This window comes from Erythrolamprus reginae, chromosome 3 (genome assembly GCF_031021105.1).
Source record: "Erythrolamprus reginae isolate rEryReg1 chromosome 3, rEryReg1.hap1, whole genome shotgun sequence".
Lineage (NCBI taxonomy): Eukaryota > Metazoa > Chordata > Lepidosauria > Squamata > Dipsadidae > Erythrolamprus > Erythrolamprus reginae.
Window position 1 is genome coordinate 237,978,517 of NC_091952.1, and position 21,492 is coordinate 238,000,008.

Consider the following 21,492-nt stretch of genomic DNA (forward strand, 5'->3'; position numbering starts at 1 on the left):
AAATGCAAGATGGAAATGAGACTAATCCATCCAAGAAGAATAAACTGTATTATTGTACTGCAGTGATGAAAATGCCTAGATTGTGCCTTTCCTTCCAATTGCAGCATGAGTGAAAGAGGTGGGGAGGGAGAGAGAAAGAATGAAAGAAAGAAGAGAGATTGATTCCCAGAGGGAGAAATTTTGCTCTTTACCCCAGTCTACCTCCCACTTTCTTTGGAATGATATACAGGGAGAGGGGGGAGCAGGGGGGAGGGTGGGCTCTCTACACACAGCCAGAGTGGCTCGGCTCAAGACTAGGAAACAATAAGCACAAGGGAGAGTGTGGGAGAGAGGCTGGCAAGGAACTCTTATTGAAGCTTGGTTGCGTCTCCATCCCACCCTTGCTCAATGAAGCCAGAAGAGAATGAAGATGCGTTCTCCAGCTTTTTGCTGGAGGACATAAAGCAGAGGCTGCTCCAAGCTTTCCAAGGGCAGACAACAGGGATAGCAATTACTCCTGTGTTGTCTAGACCTGTTGCAGATACAGGCCGTGGCAGAAGAGCCGGCCCCACTCAGGACCTGCACTGGGGCCACATGGAGAAAGGCATAGCCTGGCTTCGCATAGAAATGGTGAGTGAGCAAAAGAGATGTTTAGACACCCTCCCTTGGGAATAGGAAGAGGTGACCTGTAGCTCCAGAGTTGTCCGTTACAGTGTTCCCTCGATTTTCGCAGGTTCGAACTTCGCGAATAGCCTATACCACGGTTTTTCCAAAAAATTAATTTAAAAATACTTTGCGAGTTTTTTTCCTATACCACGGTTTTTCCTGCCCGATGACGTCATACGTCATCGCCAAACTAATAATTTTTGCAAATAAATAACAAAAAAAATAATTATTGTTAATAAATAATTATGTTTATGAATACCAGGATCACTAAGTGTCTTATTCAATGGTGAGTACAAGTAATAATGGTGAGTAAATGGTTGTTAAGGGAATGGGAAATGGTGATTTAGGGGTTTAAAGTCTTAAGGGAAGGCTTGTGATACTGTCCACAGACAAAAATGGTGTATTTACTTCCGCATCTCTACTTCACGGAAATTCAACTTTCGCGGGCGGTCTCGGAACGCATCCCCCGCGAAAATCAAGGGAACGCTGTATACATGTTTTATTGTTACAAGCTTCTGAGCCTTTTCTTGTACAAATCATATAGTCCCTCCTTCTATTGGAACTAAAGGATGGGGCAAGAAAATTCATGCCAGTGATGAAACAATTGCCATTTGGGGTCAAAGGATGAAGTTACTTGCTCTTCTCTATGTTGGTTGAAGCAGGCAGGATTCCTTTGGGTACCATTTGTTGGGGGTCAAGGGAAAGGGAGGGTTTTGCCATCTCTTTCTGCTCAAGATCCCCATGTATAATTGGTGGGCCACTGGACTCAGCCACACAGAATGCTGGACTCGATGGGCTTTGGCCCGATTTAGCAGGGCTCTTCTTATGTTCTTATGTGCCTTGCTGCCTTATCCAAGGGGATGACGATGACAACGATGATAATGGTGATGATATGAAGCCTTTATATCATCACTAGCAACCCTGCTTGTCAATTTACTTAATCTCATCCCCTCCCAAAAAAACCCCCTAACACAACAAGAACAATATAATAAGATGCCCCGAGTCTTCGGAGAAGGGTGGCATACAAATATAATAAGTAAGTAAGTAAGTAAGTAAGTAAGTAAGTAAGTAAGTAAGTAAGTAAGTAAGTAAGTAAGTAAGTAAACAAACAAACAAACAAACAAACAATGAGGAAAGAGAATCCTGAGTGGTTACCAAACAGGATCTCTTATAACAGTTTGACCCATTGAAACAGGAATAATTCAGAGAGAAGCAGAATGAAAGCATGAAATAAATATTATGTCATGCCCAGAAGAAGCTGCTGTGGTTGAAAAGTACATGAGCTATGTGTGGAAGACACAAGTTTTCACCCACGTTTGACTTTCTAGCAATGTTTGGTTTCCTGGTTGGATTCTCAGTTGGTGATTTCAAGTGAAATCATTTTGAGATTATATTTTTATGATTATATTCAGGTGTGTGAAACAAGATTGATAACCATGTATTATGTTGTGAGCTGCCCTGAGTTCCCAGAGAAGGGCATCCTAGAAATCAATCAAACAAACAAACAAACAAACAAACAAACAAACAAACAAACAAACAAAGTCAAAATATAAATTGCAATTATAACGGCTGAGAATGATTTTTGGTTTGGGAAATATCTATGCATTCTTCTGATGCCCTTTTCTAAGATACAGCAAAGATAATGCTAGAGAAGAAGTGATGTATGTTTACCACCTAACTGGCATCATTGTTAAAACACATCTAGGTATTGCCAAGGTTTTTTTTAATCTTACCTAGCTCCTTGACAGACCATGTTTTCACTTCTATTTGAAATATCATCCAGTTTCCAAACTACGAGTTTAATCTATTACTCAGGTTTGAATCGAAGCACTTTCAAAATGTCCCTTTTTAAATGCCAGAATAAAAACCGATTATGGCTTAATTTTTCTTGTGTTTCATTCTTCATTCTCAGAGATGGGTTTGGTTCAAGAATATTCCAGCTAATATGCTAGAGTTCATTGAATGAAGCAAAGATAGTTCCATAATCATCAGAGTTATTTCATCATTTTTCTAGTTGGTCATCAATGGTTCTGAGCTACCTTTGAGTCAAAGGTGCTCAAAATCTGGATCAGAACCACTAACCAAATTACTATTATTATTTACGTAGCATACAGCAATGTTACATTAGCCAGGAGAGTACAATATTAATACAGAGTACAGTAGTTTGTTTGACTACTGATGATAGCCAATCCATTCTATTTAGAGTGCCCCATAGGGGGCGAACTAGCGCCACACAATATTTGATGGAGATCTGCAATGTTATCCAGGATGCAGTGGTTAGAATAAGGTACTGCAGGTTACTTTTGCTGACTGACTGCAGTTCGACAGTTAGATTCCCACTGGCTCAAGGTTGACTCAGTCTTCCATCCTTCTGATGTCAGTAAAATGAGGTTTTGGGGGGGGGGGTGCAATATTTTATGTATTTATTTTATTTATTTATTAGATTTGTATGCCGCCCCTCTCCGAAGACTCAGGGCGGCTCACAACAGCAATAAAAACAATATAACAGTGGAACAAATCTAATATTAAAAACATATAAAACCCTATCATTACTTAAAAACCAAACAGCAACATTCATACCTAACATAAAACAAAGTATAAAAAATAGCCTGGGGGGAAAGTGTCTCAACTCCCCCATGCCTGGCAGTATGAGTCTTAAGTAGTTTACGAAAGACAGGAAGGGTGGGGGCAGTTCTAATCTCCGGGGGGAGTTGGTTCCAGAGGGCTGGGGCCACCACAGAGAAGGCTCTTCCCCTGGGGCCCACCAAACGACATTGTTTAGTCAACGGGACCTGGAGAAGGCCAACTCTGTGGGACCTTATCGGTCGCTGGGATTCGTGTGGTAGCAGGCGGTTCCGGAGGTACTCTGGTCCAATGCCATGTAGGGCTTTAAAGGTCATGACCAACACTTTGAATTGTGACCGGAAACTGATCGGCAGCCAATGCAAGCCACGGAGTGTTGAAGAAACGTGGGCGAATCTTGGAAGCCCCACGATGGCTCTCGCGGCTGCGTTCTGCACGATCTGAAGTTTCCGAACACTTTTCAAAGGTAGCCCTATGCTGACTCTGCAAACCACTTAGAGAGGGCTATAAAGCACTGTGAAGCACTCCCCTTACAGGGGGAGACAGAAACAATTTATTCTGTTTTATTGTGCTGTGTGAAAAATACATTCTGTGCTTGCCTGAATGTTCTTTGATATATGCTTGCTTACAAACGTTTCAAGACTAAATTTTGAGCAGAAATGGCATCAAGGCTGATTTCTGCTTCTAATCAAGCTGTTCTGGATGGTGATCGTCTGTTGAAAGCAGTTACTGTCTTTTGTTTCTTTGTAGCTTGAGATGAAGTTCCAGAACCAGAAACTTGCCAGAACTCTGCTGGATTTAAGTATGGAAATTCAGAGGCTAAAGAATGAAATTGATACGCCAGCAGCTCTAGAATCCAAAGATCAAAGCTCCTTTGGAAATTCAGACTAATAAACTGTATTATGAGACCAAATCTAGACTCCAAAATGCATCTTTTTACTGATTCAGGAAAAAAATAATAATTGAAGATTGGATTGCACATTTAAATTCAGTTTCATAACAAAATGTCCCTTGAAGATTAATAAGATTTCTGCTTAACTCAGTTTGGGGGAGTGATATGTACAAAAGAATTTGAGGTCTACTCAGGAGTCCTCGGAAAGGGGTGGCATACAAATCTAATAAATTATTATTAAATTATTAGTTTCAGCTGAAAGAAAGATGGAGTGTTTCCATAGTGGGTTTCAAATTCTGTCACTACTGGTTTCCTACTAGGAGAGACTGCAGAGACATCTGGTCCCATTGAAACAGGAATAATTCAGAGAGAAGCAGAATGAAAGCATGAAATAAATATTATGTCATGCCCAGAAGAAGCTGCTGTGGTTGAAAAGTACATGAGCTATGTGTGGAAGACACAAGTTTTCACCCACGTTTGACTTTCTAGCAATGTTTGGTTTCCTGGTTGGATTCTCAGTTGGTGATTTCAAGTGAAATCATTTTGAGATTATATTTTTATGATTATATTCAGGTGTGTGAAACAAGATTGATAACCATGTATTATGTTGTGAGCTGCCCTGAGTTCCCAGAGAAGGGCATCCTAGAAATCAATCAAACAAACAAACAAACAAACAAACAAACAAACAAACAAACAAAGTCAAAATATAAATTGCAATTATAACGGCTGAGAATGATTTTTGGTTTGGGAAATATCTATGCATTCTTCTGATGCCCTTTTCTAAGATACAGCAAAGATAATGCTAGAGAAGAAGTGATGTATGTTTACCACCTAACTGGCATCATTGTTAAAACACATCTAGGTATTGCCAAGGTTTTTTTTAATCTTACCTAGCTCCTTGACAGACCATGTTTTCACTTCTATTTGAAATATCATCCAGTTTCCAAACTACGAGTTTAATCTATTACTCAGGTTTGAATCGAAGCACTTTCAAAATGTCCCTTTTTAAATGCCAGAATAAAAACCGATTATGGCTTAATTTTTCTTGTGTTTCATTCTTCATTCTCAGAGATGGGTTTGGTTCAAGAATATTCCAGCTAATATGCTAGAGTTCATTGAATGAAGCAAAGATAGTTCCATAATCATCAGAGTTATTTCATCATTTTTCTAGTTGGTCATCAATGGTTCTGAGCTACCTTTGAGTCAAAGGTGCTCAAAATCTGGATCAGAACCACTAACCAAATTACTATTATTATTTACGTAGCATACAGCAATGTTACATTAGCCAGGAGAGTACAATATTAATACAGAGTACAGTAGTTTGTTTGACTACTGATGATAGCCAATCCATTCTATTTAGAGTGCCCCATAGGGGGCGAACTAGCGCCACACAATATTTGATGGAGATCTGCAATGTTATCCAGGATGCAGTGGTTAGAATAAGGTACTGCAGGTTACTTTTGCTGACTGACTGCAGTTCGACAGTTAGATTCCCACTGGCTCAAGGTTGACTCAGTCTTCCATCCTTCTGATGTCAGTAAAATGAGGTTTTGGGGGGGGGGTGCAATATTTTATGTATTTATTTTATTTATTTATTAGATTTGTATGCCGCCCCTCTCCGAAGACTCAGGGCGGCTCACAACAGCAATAAAAACAATATAACAGTGGAACAAATCTAATATTAAAAACATATAAAACCCTATCATTACTTAAAAACCAAACAGCAACATTCATACCTAACATAAAACAAAGTATAAAAAATAGCCTGGGGGGAAAGTGTCTCAACTCCCCCATGCCTGGCAGTATGAGTCTTAAGTAGTTTACGAAAGACAGGAAGGGTGGGGGCAGTTCTAATCTCCGGGGGGAGTTGGTTCCAGAGGGCTGGGGCCACCACAGAGAAGGCTCTTCCCCTGGGGCCCACCAAACGACATTGTTTAGTCAACGGGACCTGGAGAAGGCCAACTCTGTGGGACCTTATCGGTCGCTGGGATTCGTGTGGTAGCAGGCGGTTCCGGAGGTACTCTGGTCCAATGCCATGTAGGGCTTTAAAGGTCATGACCAACACTTTGAATTGTGACCGGAAACTGATCGGCAGCCAATGCAAGCCACGGAGTGTTGAAGAAACGTGGGCGAATCTTGGAAGCCCCACGATGGCTCTCGCGGCTGCGTTCTGCACGATCTGAAGTTTCCGAACACTTTTCAAAGGTAGCCCTATGCTGACTCTGCAAACCACTTAGAGAGGGCTATAAAGCACTGTGAAGCACTCCCCTTACAGGGGGAGACAGAAACAATTTATTCTGTTTTATTGTGCTGTGTGAAAAATACATTCTGTGCTTGCCTGAATGTTCTTTGATATATGCTTGCTTACAAACGTTTCAAGACTAAATTTTGAGCAGAAATGGCATCAAGGCTGATTTCTGCTTCTAATCAAGCTGTTCTGGATGGTGATCGTCTGTTGAAAGCAGTTACTGTCTTTTGTTTCTTTGTAGCTTGAGATGAAGTTCCAGAACCAGAAACTTGCCAGAACTCTGCTGGATTTAAGTATGGAAATTCAGAGGCTAAAGAATGAAATTGATACGCCAGCAGCTCTAGAATCCAAAGATCAAAGCTCCTTTGGAAATTCAGACTAATAAACTGTATTATGAGACCAAATCTAGACTCCAAAATGCATCTTTTTACTGATTCAGGAAAAAAATAATAATTGAAGATTGGATTGCACATTTAAATTCAGTTTCATAACAAAATGTCCCTTGAAGATTAATAAGATTTCTGCTTAACTCAGTTTGGGGGAGTGATATGTACAAAAGAATTTGAGGTCTACTCAGGAGTCCTCGGAAAGGGGTGGCATACAAATCTAATAAATTATTATTAAATTATTAGTTTCAGCTGAAAGAAAGATGGAGTGTTTCCATAGTGGGTTTCAAATTCTGTCACTACTGGTTTCCTACTAGGAGAGACTGCAGAGACATCTGGTCTGGTGGCGGAGCCGCCCCCGTTGCCGGTTCACCCAGTTCGGGGCAAACCAGTAGCAACCCATCGCTGAAGTGTTTGCATCATCTTTCAGATGTTGCCACTATTTTTAGAGGGGCCCAAAGATGGGAAGATAATTTAGAAAGCTGTTTAAAATAATAGCAACAATATTATTTTGACTTATTTGCAGGAAATAAATCACACCCATTTCAGAAAATGGCTTGTATTGGTGATCACTTGACAAGCATGTCACCTGTGAATATATCCATGAAAGCAAGTGCCGAACTATCAAAATTAACAATGGAAATTCAAAACAAAAATGATTCAAAGTTCTACAAGGCCTGGGAGAAATGGTTCAGATGGCTATCCAACTTTAAGGACAATAAAACAAAAACCAATTAAAATCTCTTAATACAAATCAAAATAAAGATATACACAATAGAAATTCGGATCAAAATCAATACAACCCCTCTCTGGGTTCAATCCATTTGATAATTATCAGAAATTTACTAATATCGCAACCTAAAATTACTTCTCACTAACAAAAATAATTATTATAATCAATCTAAGTCGTCATAATCTAAATGCCTGCCAGTTTGCAGGAACCACCCCTCCTCTTTTTCTTCTTTCTCTCTTTCTTCTTCTTTTCTTTCCATCCTCTTTCCTTTTCTATCCCACCTCCAATCACCTCTTCTTTCCACGTTATTCTTGGACCATTAAATACTACAGCTATAAGATTATCCAAATAAGAATATTGAATACAAAATACCTACATATAGACAAATATTTGGAATGTATATACAATAATATATATAAGTCGCTGCATAAAAATACTGTTTACCCCAACCCCCTCCCACTTCTCTTTTTTGTATTTCCATCCCCCTTTACCCTGTTCTTTTTTTTTTATAATCTAATAAAGTATATTTTTAAAAAAGAAAGAATATATCCATGAAAGCAAATATATCCTCAGTATAACATATTCATATTCACTTGCCCTGCAACTTCAGGAAATGGCTGCTATAATTAGAAATAAGGCAAAAAAGCAGAAAGTAATTCAAATTGATGAGAGATGAGTTGCCGCAGCTGCCTTTTTTCCTTCTAAAACCCTGCAAGCAAATTAATCACAGATTTCCCACTATCTTATTGCAACCTCAAGTTTAATATTCCCTCTAAACTCCATGCATGCCCATTGCACAAGATTCTGCTACTCTCTGTTAAAGAGAAAATATTACTATAGTTTATGTCTGCACAGAGGGAGAGAGAGGGAGGGAGAGAGAGAGATAGTGCAGGAAGAGGAGTTTTAAAACGAGGAGCAGAAACCTCTAATCTGGAAGCTAGGCTGAAGATTGGGGATGTTCTGCCATGCTCCAGGCCAAAGGAGACTTGAACAGCAGTGGTCAAGAAGAGGTGAAGCAAAGAGGAAAGCAAAAGGGAGAGAGAGCTGTAATTTACTTATTTTAAAAAATAATAATAATTTCACAACTTGTCAATGTAAAATTCAGGTAGTCCTCCACCTGCGACCACAACTAAGACCAAATGTCTGTTGCTAAGCAAGACAGTTTAGCTTGGTAGTTTTTTAGTAATTCATGGGCTCCTTCCTGCACATGGGGGGATGCCGTCCGGGTACCAGAAATGGCCTGGGAATGGCACAACCGACAGATTTCCAGCGAAAATGGAAAATGCATACATGGAAGCAAAATTCTGGGGGTAATGCCAAAATCTTGCTTGCACTCATGAAATTTCATTGATTTTTTTTGCTGTTTTTTGCTATTTTGGCAAAAATAGCCAAAATCTCGCAAGATTTGGCTTGCTGAGCATTCGCATGTTCTGTTGGTCTCTCTGGTAGAATCCTCCCCCAAAATTCACAGGTACAAATTTCAGACACACACACGTTTGAAAATTCAAAGCAATGTTCTTTATAATGAAAATTCACTTAAACCAAGCCCTCTTTTGGGATAGCAAAGAGCACTCGTCTCCAAACAAATTGGTAATTTGTACAAGTCCCTTATCAGTTCTGTGATACTTAGCTTGCAGCTGTGAGGCAATTCACAGTCCTTCTTCTTTCACAAAGTGAAACACGCTTTGCTCTGGTTTAGTTTCAAAGCAGGGAAAAATCAGCACACAAAAGTTCAAAGTCAGTAAAGCAGTCACGAAACACAATGATCAGATAATCCTCCACAATGGCCAAACCCACAGGCTGCTCTTTATAGCAGCCTCACTAATTACCACAGCCCCACCCAACCACAGGTGGCCTCATTTTCTTTGATAATAATCTCTCAGTTGTTGTTGCCTATGCACTGCTCTCCACATGCGTAGTTGTATCATTAACTCTTGTTCTGAATCCAAGGAGGAGCTAGATAATTGATCTCCTTCTGAGCTGTCTGCCACACTCTCCTCCTCCCTGTCACTCATGTCTTCTTGGTCAGAGGAGCCTTCATCAGCAGACTCCACCGGGGGCAAAACAAGCCTGCAGCATGTGGATGTCTCCCCCACATCCACAGTCCTTGGGGCAGGAGCTGGGCCAGAGCTAACCACAACAGCGCATAAGCCAAATCTCACGTGGGCCGTGCATATGCACATGTCGGGAAGTAAGTGGCTGCCTGCCGCTGGTGGTTTTACTGCAGAAAGACATTTCATTACCAACCTAGGTAATTGATACATACAGAAATGGATCACAGAGTTGCATGGCTGTCAGTGATTGGCTAATCCAGTGGCGGGAGAAATGAATCATAGTCAGTGGCCAGCAGGCTACGGGGAAGCCCTTAAAAGCGGCTTCCCTGCAGCCTGCCAGCAGTTCGTATTGCCTTCAGATTAGGAGAAATAAAGGTGCTGAACTATTCCTGAATGTCACTAGTTCTTCCCCATGCAAATCTAACAGTGACATAATCACTACTCATAATCTAATCTCCATTTAAACACATTCCATGAAGGGGAAGAGATCTTGGAATCAAGTGTTTCCTTTTTCTTTTTTAAATAGCGTATTGCTTATAAAAAAGGTTATTTATTTATTCAATTTTTATGCCATTCTTCTCCTTAGAATCAGGGCAGCTTACAACATGTTAGCAATAGCACTTTTTAACAGATCCAGCATATTGCCCCCACAATCCGGGTCCTCATTTTACCCACCTAGGAAGGATGGAAGGCTGAGTCAACCTTTGAGCCAGTGATGAGATTTGAACCGCTGACCTTCAAATCTACAGTCAGCTTCAGTGGCCTGCAGTACAGCACTCTACCTGCTGCGCCACCCCAGCTCCAGTTTGCTAAGTGTTCTCTACATCCTTTTATACTAATGGACTGAATGCTTTTTCTATCCAGCCTTTGATTCATGTTGTCCCAGTGGGTTTTTTATTATTATTATTTACTCAGAAACCTCAACAAAAGTAAGCCAGAAGGCAAATGGTTCCATTCATCACATGTAAAAACAGTGAAATATGTCTGCAGATAAACTTTTAAAATTAAAGTAGTTCACGCTTTCACCCTCTGGCAGGTAGCAAAAAATAAGGGAGTGGGGGAGAAACGACAGATTTTCATCAGCAAACAGCTGGCATCCTAAATGCTACAGATTCCAGATATTGTTAAAACTAGCACACAGTGCTGTCACTAACCCTTGGATAATAATGTAAATGGTATTTTCTTCACCATCCAAAATCAAAAATGATTACGAGGCCAGCAAGGCTTGTGGTTATCAGCACACTGACATACCCTGGAAGCGTAAAATCTTACTGCTTTTAATAACTTTGGACATATTTCAGAAACCAGGCAGTGCTAATGCATCCAGATGTGATACAGCTTGCAAAGTTCACTCGCGTGGCTGCTTTGCATTCTAAACAGTCTAAGTATTTTGCGTCTGCTGACTTCTCCAGCAAGTGAATGGGCTGGATTCCAGAGGCCCAGTAGGATCCTTCTGCAGCTCATATGATGCTGATTAAAATGTATGGCTGTGTCTAACACCATTGGAAAAGCTCAAGAAAACCCTTTTGCCACAGGTTCACTTGTTCTTTTGAAAATAATTGGATTTATTAAACTCTACTTTTACCTTTAAAAGGTTCTAGTATCCTAATCTTAATCCTAATCCTAAAATGCATCAACAGGGGAATACACTCCAAGACCAGGGAAGTCTTAATACCACTCTACTACGCCCTGGTCCGACCACACCTGGAGTACTGTATTCAGTTCTGGTCACCACATTTTGCGTCTGCTGACTTCTCCAGCAAGTGAATGGGCTGGATTCCAAAGGCCCAGTAGGATCCTTCTGCAGCTCATCTGATGCTGATTAAAATGTATGGCTGCGTCTAACACCATTGGAAAAGCTCAGGAAAACCCTCTTGCCACAAGTTCACTTGTACTTTTGAAAATAATTGGATTTAAACTCTACTTTTACCTTTAAAAGGTTCTAGTATCCTAATCTTAATCCTAATCCTAAAATGCATCAACAGGGGAATACACTCCAAGACCAGGGAAGTCTTAATACCACTCTACTACGCCCTGGTCCGACCACACCTGGAGTACTGTATTCAGTTCTGGTCACCACACTTCAAAAGAGACATTGAAACTGTGGAGAAGGTGCAAAAAATAGCAACCAAGATGATTAAGGGATTGGAAACCAAGACTTACGAAGAGAGACTGAGGGAACTGGGCATGGATAGCCTAGAGAAAAGGAGGGCCAGAGCAGACATGATAGCAGTTTACAAGTATACGAGGGGATGTCACAGAGAGGAGGGGATCACTTTATTCTTCAGGGCACCAGAGGGCCGGACGAGGAACAACGGCTGGAAGCTGACCAAGGAGAGATTCAACATGGAGATAAGGAGGAACTTCCTGATGGTCAGAGCGATCAACCAATGGAACAAACTAACAGTGGACGTTGTGAACTCCAACACTCTGGACATTTTTAAGAAAAGATTGAACTGCCACTTGACTGGTGTACTATAGGGTTCTTGCTTGGGCAGGGGGTTGAACTCAATGGCCTTCATGGTCCCTTTCAACTCTAACAATAGTTTAATGAAAAGAAGGACTAGGGGAGACATGATAGCAGTGTTCCAATATCTCAGGGTTGCAACAAAGAAGAAGGAGTCAACCTATTCTCCAAAGCACCTGAGGGTAGAACAAGAAGCAATGGGTGGAAACTAAACAAGGAGAGAAGGAATTTAGAACTAAGGAGAAATTTCCTGACAGAACAAGATAACTGGAAGCAAGGAATTCTTGCACCACCTAGTGAAAGCTCGGCTCGTATCCCGAATTTGAGCTCGGGTGTCCGCCAGAAATTTCCAAATACATATTACCCTCAACCTAACACCTACACATTAGTCCTGAACTTACACCCACGATTGAGCCCAAAATTTCTGTTGTTAAAGGAGACATTTGTTGAGTTTTCCTCCATTTTACGACCTTTCTTGCCACAGTTGTTGAGTGAATCACTGCAGTTAATAAGTCAGTAATCCAGTTGTTAAGTGAATCTGGCTTCCCCATTGACTTTGATTTGTCAGAAGGTCACCAAAGATGATCACAGGACCTTGGGACACAGCAACCATCATAAATATGAACTAGTTCCCAAGCACCCAAATTTTGATCACACAATTATAAGGATGCTGCAAAAGTCACACTTTACAGTGCTGTTGTAACTTTGAACAGTCACTAAATGAACTGTTGTAAGTCAAGGACTATCTGTGTACATAATATATTTATTTTTTACACAGATAGTTCCAAATGGAGATTTTTCAGTGACTTACTTGTTTCCTTCTGTGTCTCTCACAGCTTCCTTCTATAATAATAATAATAATAATAATAATAATAATAATAATAATAATTATTATTATTATTATTATTATTATTATTATTAATTGGATTTGTATGCCGCCCCTCTCCATAGACTCGGGGCGGCTAACAATAATAATAAAAACAGCATGTGACAATCCAATAATAAAACAACTAAAAACCCTTATTATAAAACCAAACATACAGACAAACATACCATGCATAACTTGTAATGGCCTAGGGCAGTGGTTTTCAACCAGTGTGCCGTGGCACACTAGTGTGCCGTGAGACATGGTCAGGTGTGCCGCGAAGAAGGAAGCTCAGGTTCCGGTCTCATAACTTTTTGCTGAGAGAGAGAAAGAAAGCAAGAGAGAGAGAAAGAGAGAGCAAGAAAGCAAGAGAGATAGGAAGAGTGAGAGAGAGAGAGAGAGAGAAAGAAAAAAAAGAGAGAGAAAACAAGAGTGAGAGAGAAAGAAAGCAAGAGAAACAGAGAAAGAGCGAGAAAGAAAGAAAGAAAGAGGGAAAGAAAGAGAGAGAGAGGGAGAGAGAGAGAGAAATGAGCAAAAAGGGGAGGAAAAAAGAGAAATGAGAAAATGATTGAGACAGAGAATGAGAGGAAAGAGAAACAAAAGAGAGAGAGAAGTGACTCTTGATTTAAAGCATATGATAAAAAGCACCCAAAGAATAAGAGAGAAACCCCCCCCAGCCCTCACCTGTTTTTGGAAATGGTTCAAGAGTGTGTGTATACACACACACACACAAGGGGGAAGGAGACAGGGATGGAAAAAGAGAGGAGAGTGTCTTAGGGTGTCATTTTGTGTCATTTTGGTTGGTGGTGTGCCCCAGGATTTTGTAAATGTAAAAAATGTGCCGTGGGTCAAAAAAGGTTGAAAATCACTGGCCTAGGGGAAGGAATATCTCAACTCCCCCATGCCTGGCGGTATAAATGAGTCTTGAGTAGTTTACGAAAGACAGGGAGGGTGGGGGCAATTCTAATCTCCGGGGGGAGTTGGTTCCAGAGGGCCGGGGCCACTACAGAGAAGGCTCTTCCCCTGGGGCCCGCCAAACAACATTGTTTAGTCGACGGAACCCAGAGAAGGCCAACTCTGTGGGACCTTCTCTTCCCTTCTGGACTTATTTCTGTATTGGGGACCAAAATAGAAAGAGGGGACAAACAAAAGTAATGAGGGAATCCAGATTTACTTAAGACCAGGTGATTCAATTAAGAACTGCAGTGATTCACTTAACAAAAATGACATAAGAATTGAATAAAATCAGGTGCAACTCACTTTAAAAAAACACATTGCTTAGCATGGAAATTCTGCTACCAATTGTGGATATACTGAATAGAATAGAATTCTTTGTTGCCCAAGTGTGATTGGACACACAAGGAATTTGTCTTGGCATATGTATGTCAACAACTTTCCTGTATGCCTAGGTGTGCTATGAATTTATTCAATTTAATCAAAACATTTATCTGTAAACCTGCATGCATACAGGAGCACAAAAGCAGAGATTGTTTATTCTTCCCTTTTAAAAAAAACACCCCAAAGGTTTTACACACAGTCTGTATATCTCTCTGACATTTAGCAAAATTTTGTCAGGACACCTCAAGGATAAATGTCATTTTCATATAAATTGCCCATTAAACAGCAGGGGGAAGCAAATCTCTTTTTAATACCCTTAAACTGGAAATGTTGGTCCTATGCATAAACTTTTGCTTTCTGTTGTTTAAACTCACCAGTCTTGACCTGTTGTAAGCAGATTATTTTTCTATCATATATTTTCTAACATAAAAATTACTTGCGTGCAAAGCCACACAGAAGCCACAGAAGATTCCTAACTCTTATTGGTCTGCATTAATCAGGCTGCATCAAAAACAGCTATAAATGCCATCCAGGTACGAAACAAAAAAGTTATGCTGTTTGTTCAATTTTCCATGAACGTCAATGGAGACACAGTAAGGTTTGGATGTTGCTTTTGGGTGAAACAAATTTGCTAGGATTAAATTTGCTGGAATTGCAAACTTGAGTGGATGTATACCTGCATTCCATTAAATAAAGCAAAAATTAAATTAAATTAAAAACGGGTTTCAAATCCTTGGAACATCACTAGTTCTGGTCCTCATGGCTGCAAAGGTTTGCTATACACTTTTGATAATTTTCAACTGTCTCTGGGAAGGTTGCAAAACAGAAAAGGAGCTATTTCTGGAGTCTTTCCTAATCCTTTCCCAAAATTAGGATATTAAGCAAAATAGTAATAATTGAATGACTAGATCTATTTAAAATCAAATTATTTTGAATTAATCAGTATTTCCAATAGTAGGCATAATTATTTTTTTATTTGAGGACAGTCGAGCATTCACAAGAATGGGGTAGAAATGTATAATTCTCTTTCTGTAGAGTTGTGAAAATGAAGCCATAATTTATGCAACTATGTCTGTTGTTATGCAGGCTATTAGCTAAAAAGAAAACCACTCTTCGCTTGAGATTTATTTGGATAAAAACTTGCTGAAATAACTTGCATCAATGCTTTGCAGTGCTGGGCACGTTCGACATAAATAATTCAAGAGATTCACTAATAAGGCAGACAAAATAAAAGCTCTCTTTCATTCTCTCTTTCTGTGTTGATATTATATCGTTGTTTTTCTAAAGGAATGGAATCCGAATCTTAAATAAGCAAACACAAAGAACCCCCAAATTAATACAAGTCTTAAATATTGATTTCAACCCATGCACAGTACATATCAATGAATAGTTTTAACACAGTTCTGCAATACTGGTAGTCCTTAATGTACAACAGTTTGTTTAGTGACCAGACAAAGTTCTAATGGTCCTCAAAAGAGTCACTTACAACCAGGGGTGGGCTACTGACCGGATGGGGGGGAATGCATTGGGGTAGCAAAAATGGAGCTCCACCCCAAAGCAACCAATTTGCATTGAAAGAGGTTGAAAGAAAATGCAGGGCATCCTGCATAAGCCATGCTCACAGTGTGGCAGTAAAAATGTTGGTTGCCCTTCACTGCTTACACCAGCAGAGTCAAGTTAGACATTTCCTGAATTTTTGACATGCCGAATCCAGAAAGGTCACCATTGCTGCCATAGCAGGAGCTAAAATGGAAGCATATAGGACACACATAAAAACAGCCTGATTTCTTTGTCTTGGACCCCAAGTTAATGCTTTCAACTATTCCATGCAGACTTCCCTGCCCCTTACTAATTGCAATCCCCAACCAAAACCCCCCCAAAAAAATGTATTTATGTGTTTTAGATCTAGAGATAACCTGACTCCAGAATTATCCTGGTTGGCTTACTTCTACAGAAGAACAATAAAAGAATAAGCATCAAAAAGAAGGAAACTCCATGTGCCTGGACAAATAACCTCTCTAACAAAATAATGAACACAAATAATTATTTATCAGATTTAGAGGTTGCCCATACTGGGTTTTAGATTGCACACTGGCAGGAATGGGTCAGAGAGAAGACAGCAAAAGGTAGAATAAGATCTGACCACAGCTCTTCTTTGGCGCCGTCCAGAAACTATATGGTCGATTTACTCTACTGAGTAACAGAGTTGGTCCCAGGTGGGAAGGATGGTGTTTAGGTAAATATTTAGGGATCCTAAATAGGAAAAATAGAAACATAGAAACATAGAAGTCTGACGGCAGAAAAAGACCTCATGGTCCATCTAGTCTGCCCTTATACTATTTTCTGTATTTTATCTTAGGATGGATATATGTTTATCCCAGGCATGTTTAAATTCAGTTACTGTGGATTTATCTACCACGTCTGCTGGAAGTTTGTTCCAAGGATCTACTACTCTTTCAGTAAAATAATATTTTCTCATGTTGCTTTTGATCTTTCCCCCAACTAACTTCAGATTGTGTCCCCTTGTTCTTGTGTTCACTTTCCTATTAAAAACACTTCCCTCCTGGACCTTATTTAACCCTTTAATATATTTAAATGTTTCGATCATGTCCCCCCTTTTCCTTCTGTCCTCCAGACTATACAGATTGAGTTCATGAAGTTTTTCCTGATACGTTTTATGCTTAAGACCTTCCACCATTCTTGTAGCCCGTCTTTGGACCCGTTCAATTTTATCAATATCTTTTTGTAGGTGAGGTCTCCAGAACTGAACACAGTATTCCAAATGGGGTCTCACCAGCGCTCTATACAGCGGGATCACAATCTCCCTCTTCCTGCTTGTTATACCTCTAGCTATGCAGCCAAGCATCCTACTTGCTTTCCCTACCGCCTGACTGCATAAAAAGTGATTTATATCTTTTGGCAGGCATCCATTTCCTTCTGTACATTATGTATGTACGTATTTCCTTTGTGGCAATTCTGTCACATGAAAGAAATCAGATCCTTGCTTGAATGTTTTATGTCACTGGATAATAAGCATCCTGGTTTATTGATCTTCCCAAAGAAATTCAGTTAAAGCTGGAATGCAACACACCCTTTCCTGGAAGTAAATCTCATCCAATCAAAGAGGCATTGCTTGTGAATCAGTTTCATTATGTTTTGAGAGAGAGAAATCTTTTTTCAGTCGACTCTGCTAAGAAACATTTTCACTACCGGGATGATATTCCTCCCCACCGTTCTGGTAGCAACTCCCCACCCTCTGCCAGTTCTGGTAGCAACCCAATGCTGATTAGGGACCTTCTAAAGCTTAAAATAAAAAGCTTTTTCTTTTATTCTTCTTCTGGACTCCTGTTAAGAAAGCAAAGGCCTCAAATAATAGAAGAAGTAGAAAAGTTGTTGCTTGTGTATATAAATGAGAAACAATTAAAAGGTGATAGCATCAGTGAGGCGTTAATTTGTGAGAAGTCCCTGCAAATCTACAATAATTTTCAGAAGAAAACACCAGCTTTTTATGTTTTTTTAACTCTTTATTTACTATATAATAACTGTTCTCATTAAAAAAAACATGCCTATATGTTGTGATTCCGTCTGAGGCCCCTCAGGGAACGGCTGATCCTCTGCCGGCTTCCTGCTCAGAGGGGGAGGATGAGGAACAGGAGGTTCAGGCAGACGGGGAGGAGGAATCTCAGGCTGAGGGAGAGGGAGGACAGCCAGAGTCCCCCGAGGGGGAGCTCTCCCCAGCAAGCAGCCTGGATTCCTTAGATGAAAATGCACAAGCAATAATCGATCTCCGGCAGAGAAGAGCAACACAACGAAGGGGACAATTAGCTAGGTACTTTCAGCACTAAAGAGGCAACAGCTGGGTTTGGGTGTGGTGCTCTCTGGAAAGGCTGAAAAGGCAGACCCACCCTTCCTGGCTTGTGGAGTATTATCTTTGGGAGTCCTGGGACCTGGCTGTGATCTTTGGCGTCTTGGAATTCTGGTTTGTGACTTTGAATACTGAAACCTTGGGGGACAAAGGTGTGGGTCTTATTCTCTACAGCGGTGGGTGTGCCAGCAAGAAGTCTGCTGTATTGTCTGGCCATCAGGACTCTGCTGTGAAGTCTCATAGCCTGCCTGTTGGGAAGAACAGGTTTTTCTCTGCGTTTATTTTTCAAACTATAAAGTGCTTTTGCTTTTACCAGCGTGTCTGGCTGCTTTTTCCAGTTGGTGTTGAAGTCTGGGGGCACCCAGACAGAACACTATATAACCTGTAACACTTATATATTAGTGAGTCAACAGGGGCTGGGAACCAATTATTTCTATTTCCTTTATTTCTTATGGGGAAAATTGTTTTGGATAGTGAACTTTTCGGATTGGAACCAGCTTTCCGGAACAGATTGTGTTCACTAACTGAGGTTCCACTGTATAAAGACACTCCCTTCCACTGGTGAGTCACTTTTTAATGACACTAGGGGGCATGTGCTCTACTAGCCTATATATTCCATTGACTTGTTCTTCTGTTGGTTCCATGTTCTTGGCTCACTTACAAATACATTAAACCATCATTTGAACACACAGTTCTACAGTATAGTCACACTGATAAACCAGAAATAGCATAGAGTAATCAGAGAAAGAGAGACACTTCGGGCTCCCTCTTATGGCTAATTGCAACACTAACTCTTAAAGCTTTAGTGTTATAATTCATTTAAACATACATTGATAGTCTGTTTATACACTGCTCAAAAAAATAAAGGGAACTCTTAAACAACACAATATAACTCCAAGTAAATCAAACTTCTCTGAAATCAAACTGTTCACTTAGGAAGCAACACTGATTGACAATCAATTTCACATGCTGTTGTGCACATTCAACTTTGTACAGAACAAAGAATTCAATGAGAATATTTCATTCATTCAGATCTAGGATGTGTTATTTGAGTGTTCCCTTTATTTATTTTTTTAGAGTTACCGGTATATATTGCCAAGCCCAACCAGTTATGTACATAGTACTAACATGCTAGATGGGAGTTTGAATCAACAAATGTTCCCCACTCCCAGTGGCTTGCTTCTGTTCAGTCTAGTTTAGAGAAGGCTACATCACTTTCAAGAATGAGCCCTATGCCTCTTTAAAAGTCTCTGTAGTCGGAAGCAACGTTTATAAATGTTGTGCTTCCTGACTTTTGCTGGATTGCATCTTTGGAAAGATACAACATACAGTATATTTCATCTAGTACCTTTATTGTCCTTTTATTGCTTACATTATGAGCGTAGATTCTTGGAACATCGCCAATATAAGGGGGAGAGATCGCATTTCAGGATGAATAATTCCTCTGACATGAAAAATGAGATCAGAAGGCTACCTAAACTAATTAGAGGTTATTACAGTCTTCATTGCCAACTAATTCCCAGTTGCTTTGCTGCAGCTTTGTCGGCAGAAATTTAAAGCCCTTGCTTTATATCATCTGTACCAGTCATCCTTCTTGTCCTCGTCCCTTCCTCTTTTTTTATAGGGGGTTTCACAACATTCTCCTTAATTTTCAGGATAATGAATTCCGCCATTTATAACACTCAAAGATAATTATGCTGTCTTTATGATGAATGATATCATCCTGGACCTGGCAGTAAAAGTGAATGTACTAATGCCAATAAATTTCTGGACCATATTACTCATTCAGCCTTCCACTTCTTTTAAAGATTGTCACTCTATACAGATGACAAGGAGTTGCTATGGTGCAGTGGTTAGAATGCCGCATTGCAGGCAAACGCTGCCCACAGCCTGGAGTTCAATCCTGACAAGACCCAAAGATTACCATCCTTCTGATGTTGGTAAAATGAGGACTTAGGTTGTTGGGAGGAGCAATATGGTGACATTGTAAGCATTGTAAACGGAGCAGAATATCTCTGGGACCGCCTTCTGCTGCACGAATCCTAACTACCAGTTAGGTCCCACAGAGTTGGCCTTCTCCAGGTCCCGTCGACTAAACAATGCCGTTTGGTGGGACCCAGGGGAAGAGCCTCCCTCTGGAACCAGCTCCCTCCAGAGATCACAATTGCCCCCACCCTCCTAGCCTTTCATAAGCTCCTTAAAACCCACCTCTGTCGTCAGGCATGGGGGAATTGAGATATTCCTTCCCCCCCAGGCCTATACAATTTATGCATGGTATGTTTGTATGTATGTTTGATTTTTAATAAAGGTTTTTTAGTTATTTTAAATATTAGATTTGTCATATGCTGTTTTATTATTGTTGTTAGCAAATAAATAAACAAACAAATAAATAAACAAACAAACAAACAAACAAATAAATAAATACTCAGACCATAAAGCTGTATAAAGCTATTGCTGTTCCTGTTGTCAGTACCACATAATGTAACGGTTGGGTTTCCAATATATGAAGATAAATCAGCATTGTATGTTAGGAGCAAATAGTGATATTAGCTAGGTAGCAATTATGAGCTAGGCTGCAATTTAGCTATAGTATAAGGGAGACATGTGATGGTCTTTGTTACATTCTGTAGTTATATTTTGTACTTGCATTCTGTTCTTGCATTCTATTGAGCTTTGTTGCATCTACTACTCTTTCAGTAAAATAATATTTTCTCATGTTGCTTTTGATCTTCCCCCCAACTAACCTCAGATTGTGTCCCCTTGTTCTTGTGTTCACTTTCCTATGAAAAGCACTTTCCTCCTGAACCTTATTTAACCCTTTAACATATTTAAATGTTTCTATCATGTCCCCCCTTTTCCTTCTGTCCTCCAGACTATACAAATTGAATTCATTAAGTCTTTCCTGATAAGTTTTATGCTTAAGACCTTCTACCATTCTTGTAGCCCGTCTTTGGACCCATTCAATTTTGTCAATATCTTTCTGTAGGTGAGGTCTCCAGAACTGAACACAGTATTCCAAATGTAGTCTCACCAGCGCTCTATATAGCGGGATCACAATCTCTCTCTTCCTGCTTGTTATACCTCTAGCTATGCAGCCAAGCATTCTACTCGCTTTCCCTACCGCCTGACTGCATTGTTCACCCATTTTGAGACTGTCAGAAATCACTATCCCTAAACCCTTCTCTTCTGAAGTTTTTGCTAACACAGAACTGCCAATACAATACTCAGATTGAGGATTCCTTTTCCCCAAGTGCATTAGTTTACATTTGGAAACATTATATGATAAGAATGATAAGAAAAAACCAGTAGTAATAGTAGCGAAGACTTAGTAAATAGTTTGACAAGGTGTGACTATACCTTCAGCTTTAGAAAATCCTTGAAAAGTTAAGTTATTCATCATCTGTCCAACTTAACAA

The 21,492-nt window shown here is 40.0% G+C and overlaps 1 protein-coding gene across 1 annotated transcript; it reads left to right on the plus strand.

The window, feature by feature from the left end:
* Window positions 1-300: 300 nt before the first annotated feature.
* AARD (alanine and arginine rich domain containing protein) lies at window positions 301-4,130 on the plus strand. Its single transcript, XM_070749248.1, has 2 exons — window positions 301-609; window positions 3,979-4,130. Exons 1-2 carry the CDS (start codon window positions 388-390, stop codon window positions 4,117-4,119), a joined length of 363 nt encoding a protein of 120 aa, XP_070605349.1. The 5' UTR covers window positions 301-387; the 3' UTR covers window positions 4,120-4,130.
* Window positions 4,131-21,492: the final 17,362 nt, after the last annotated feature.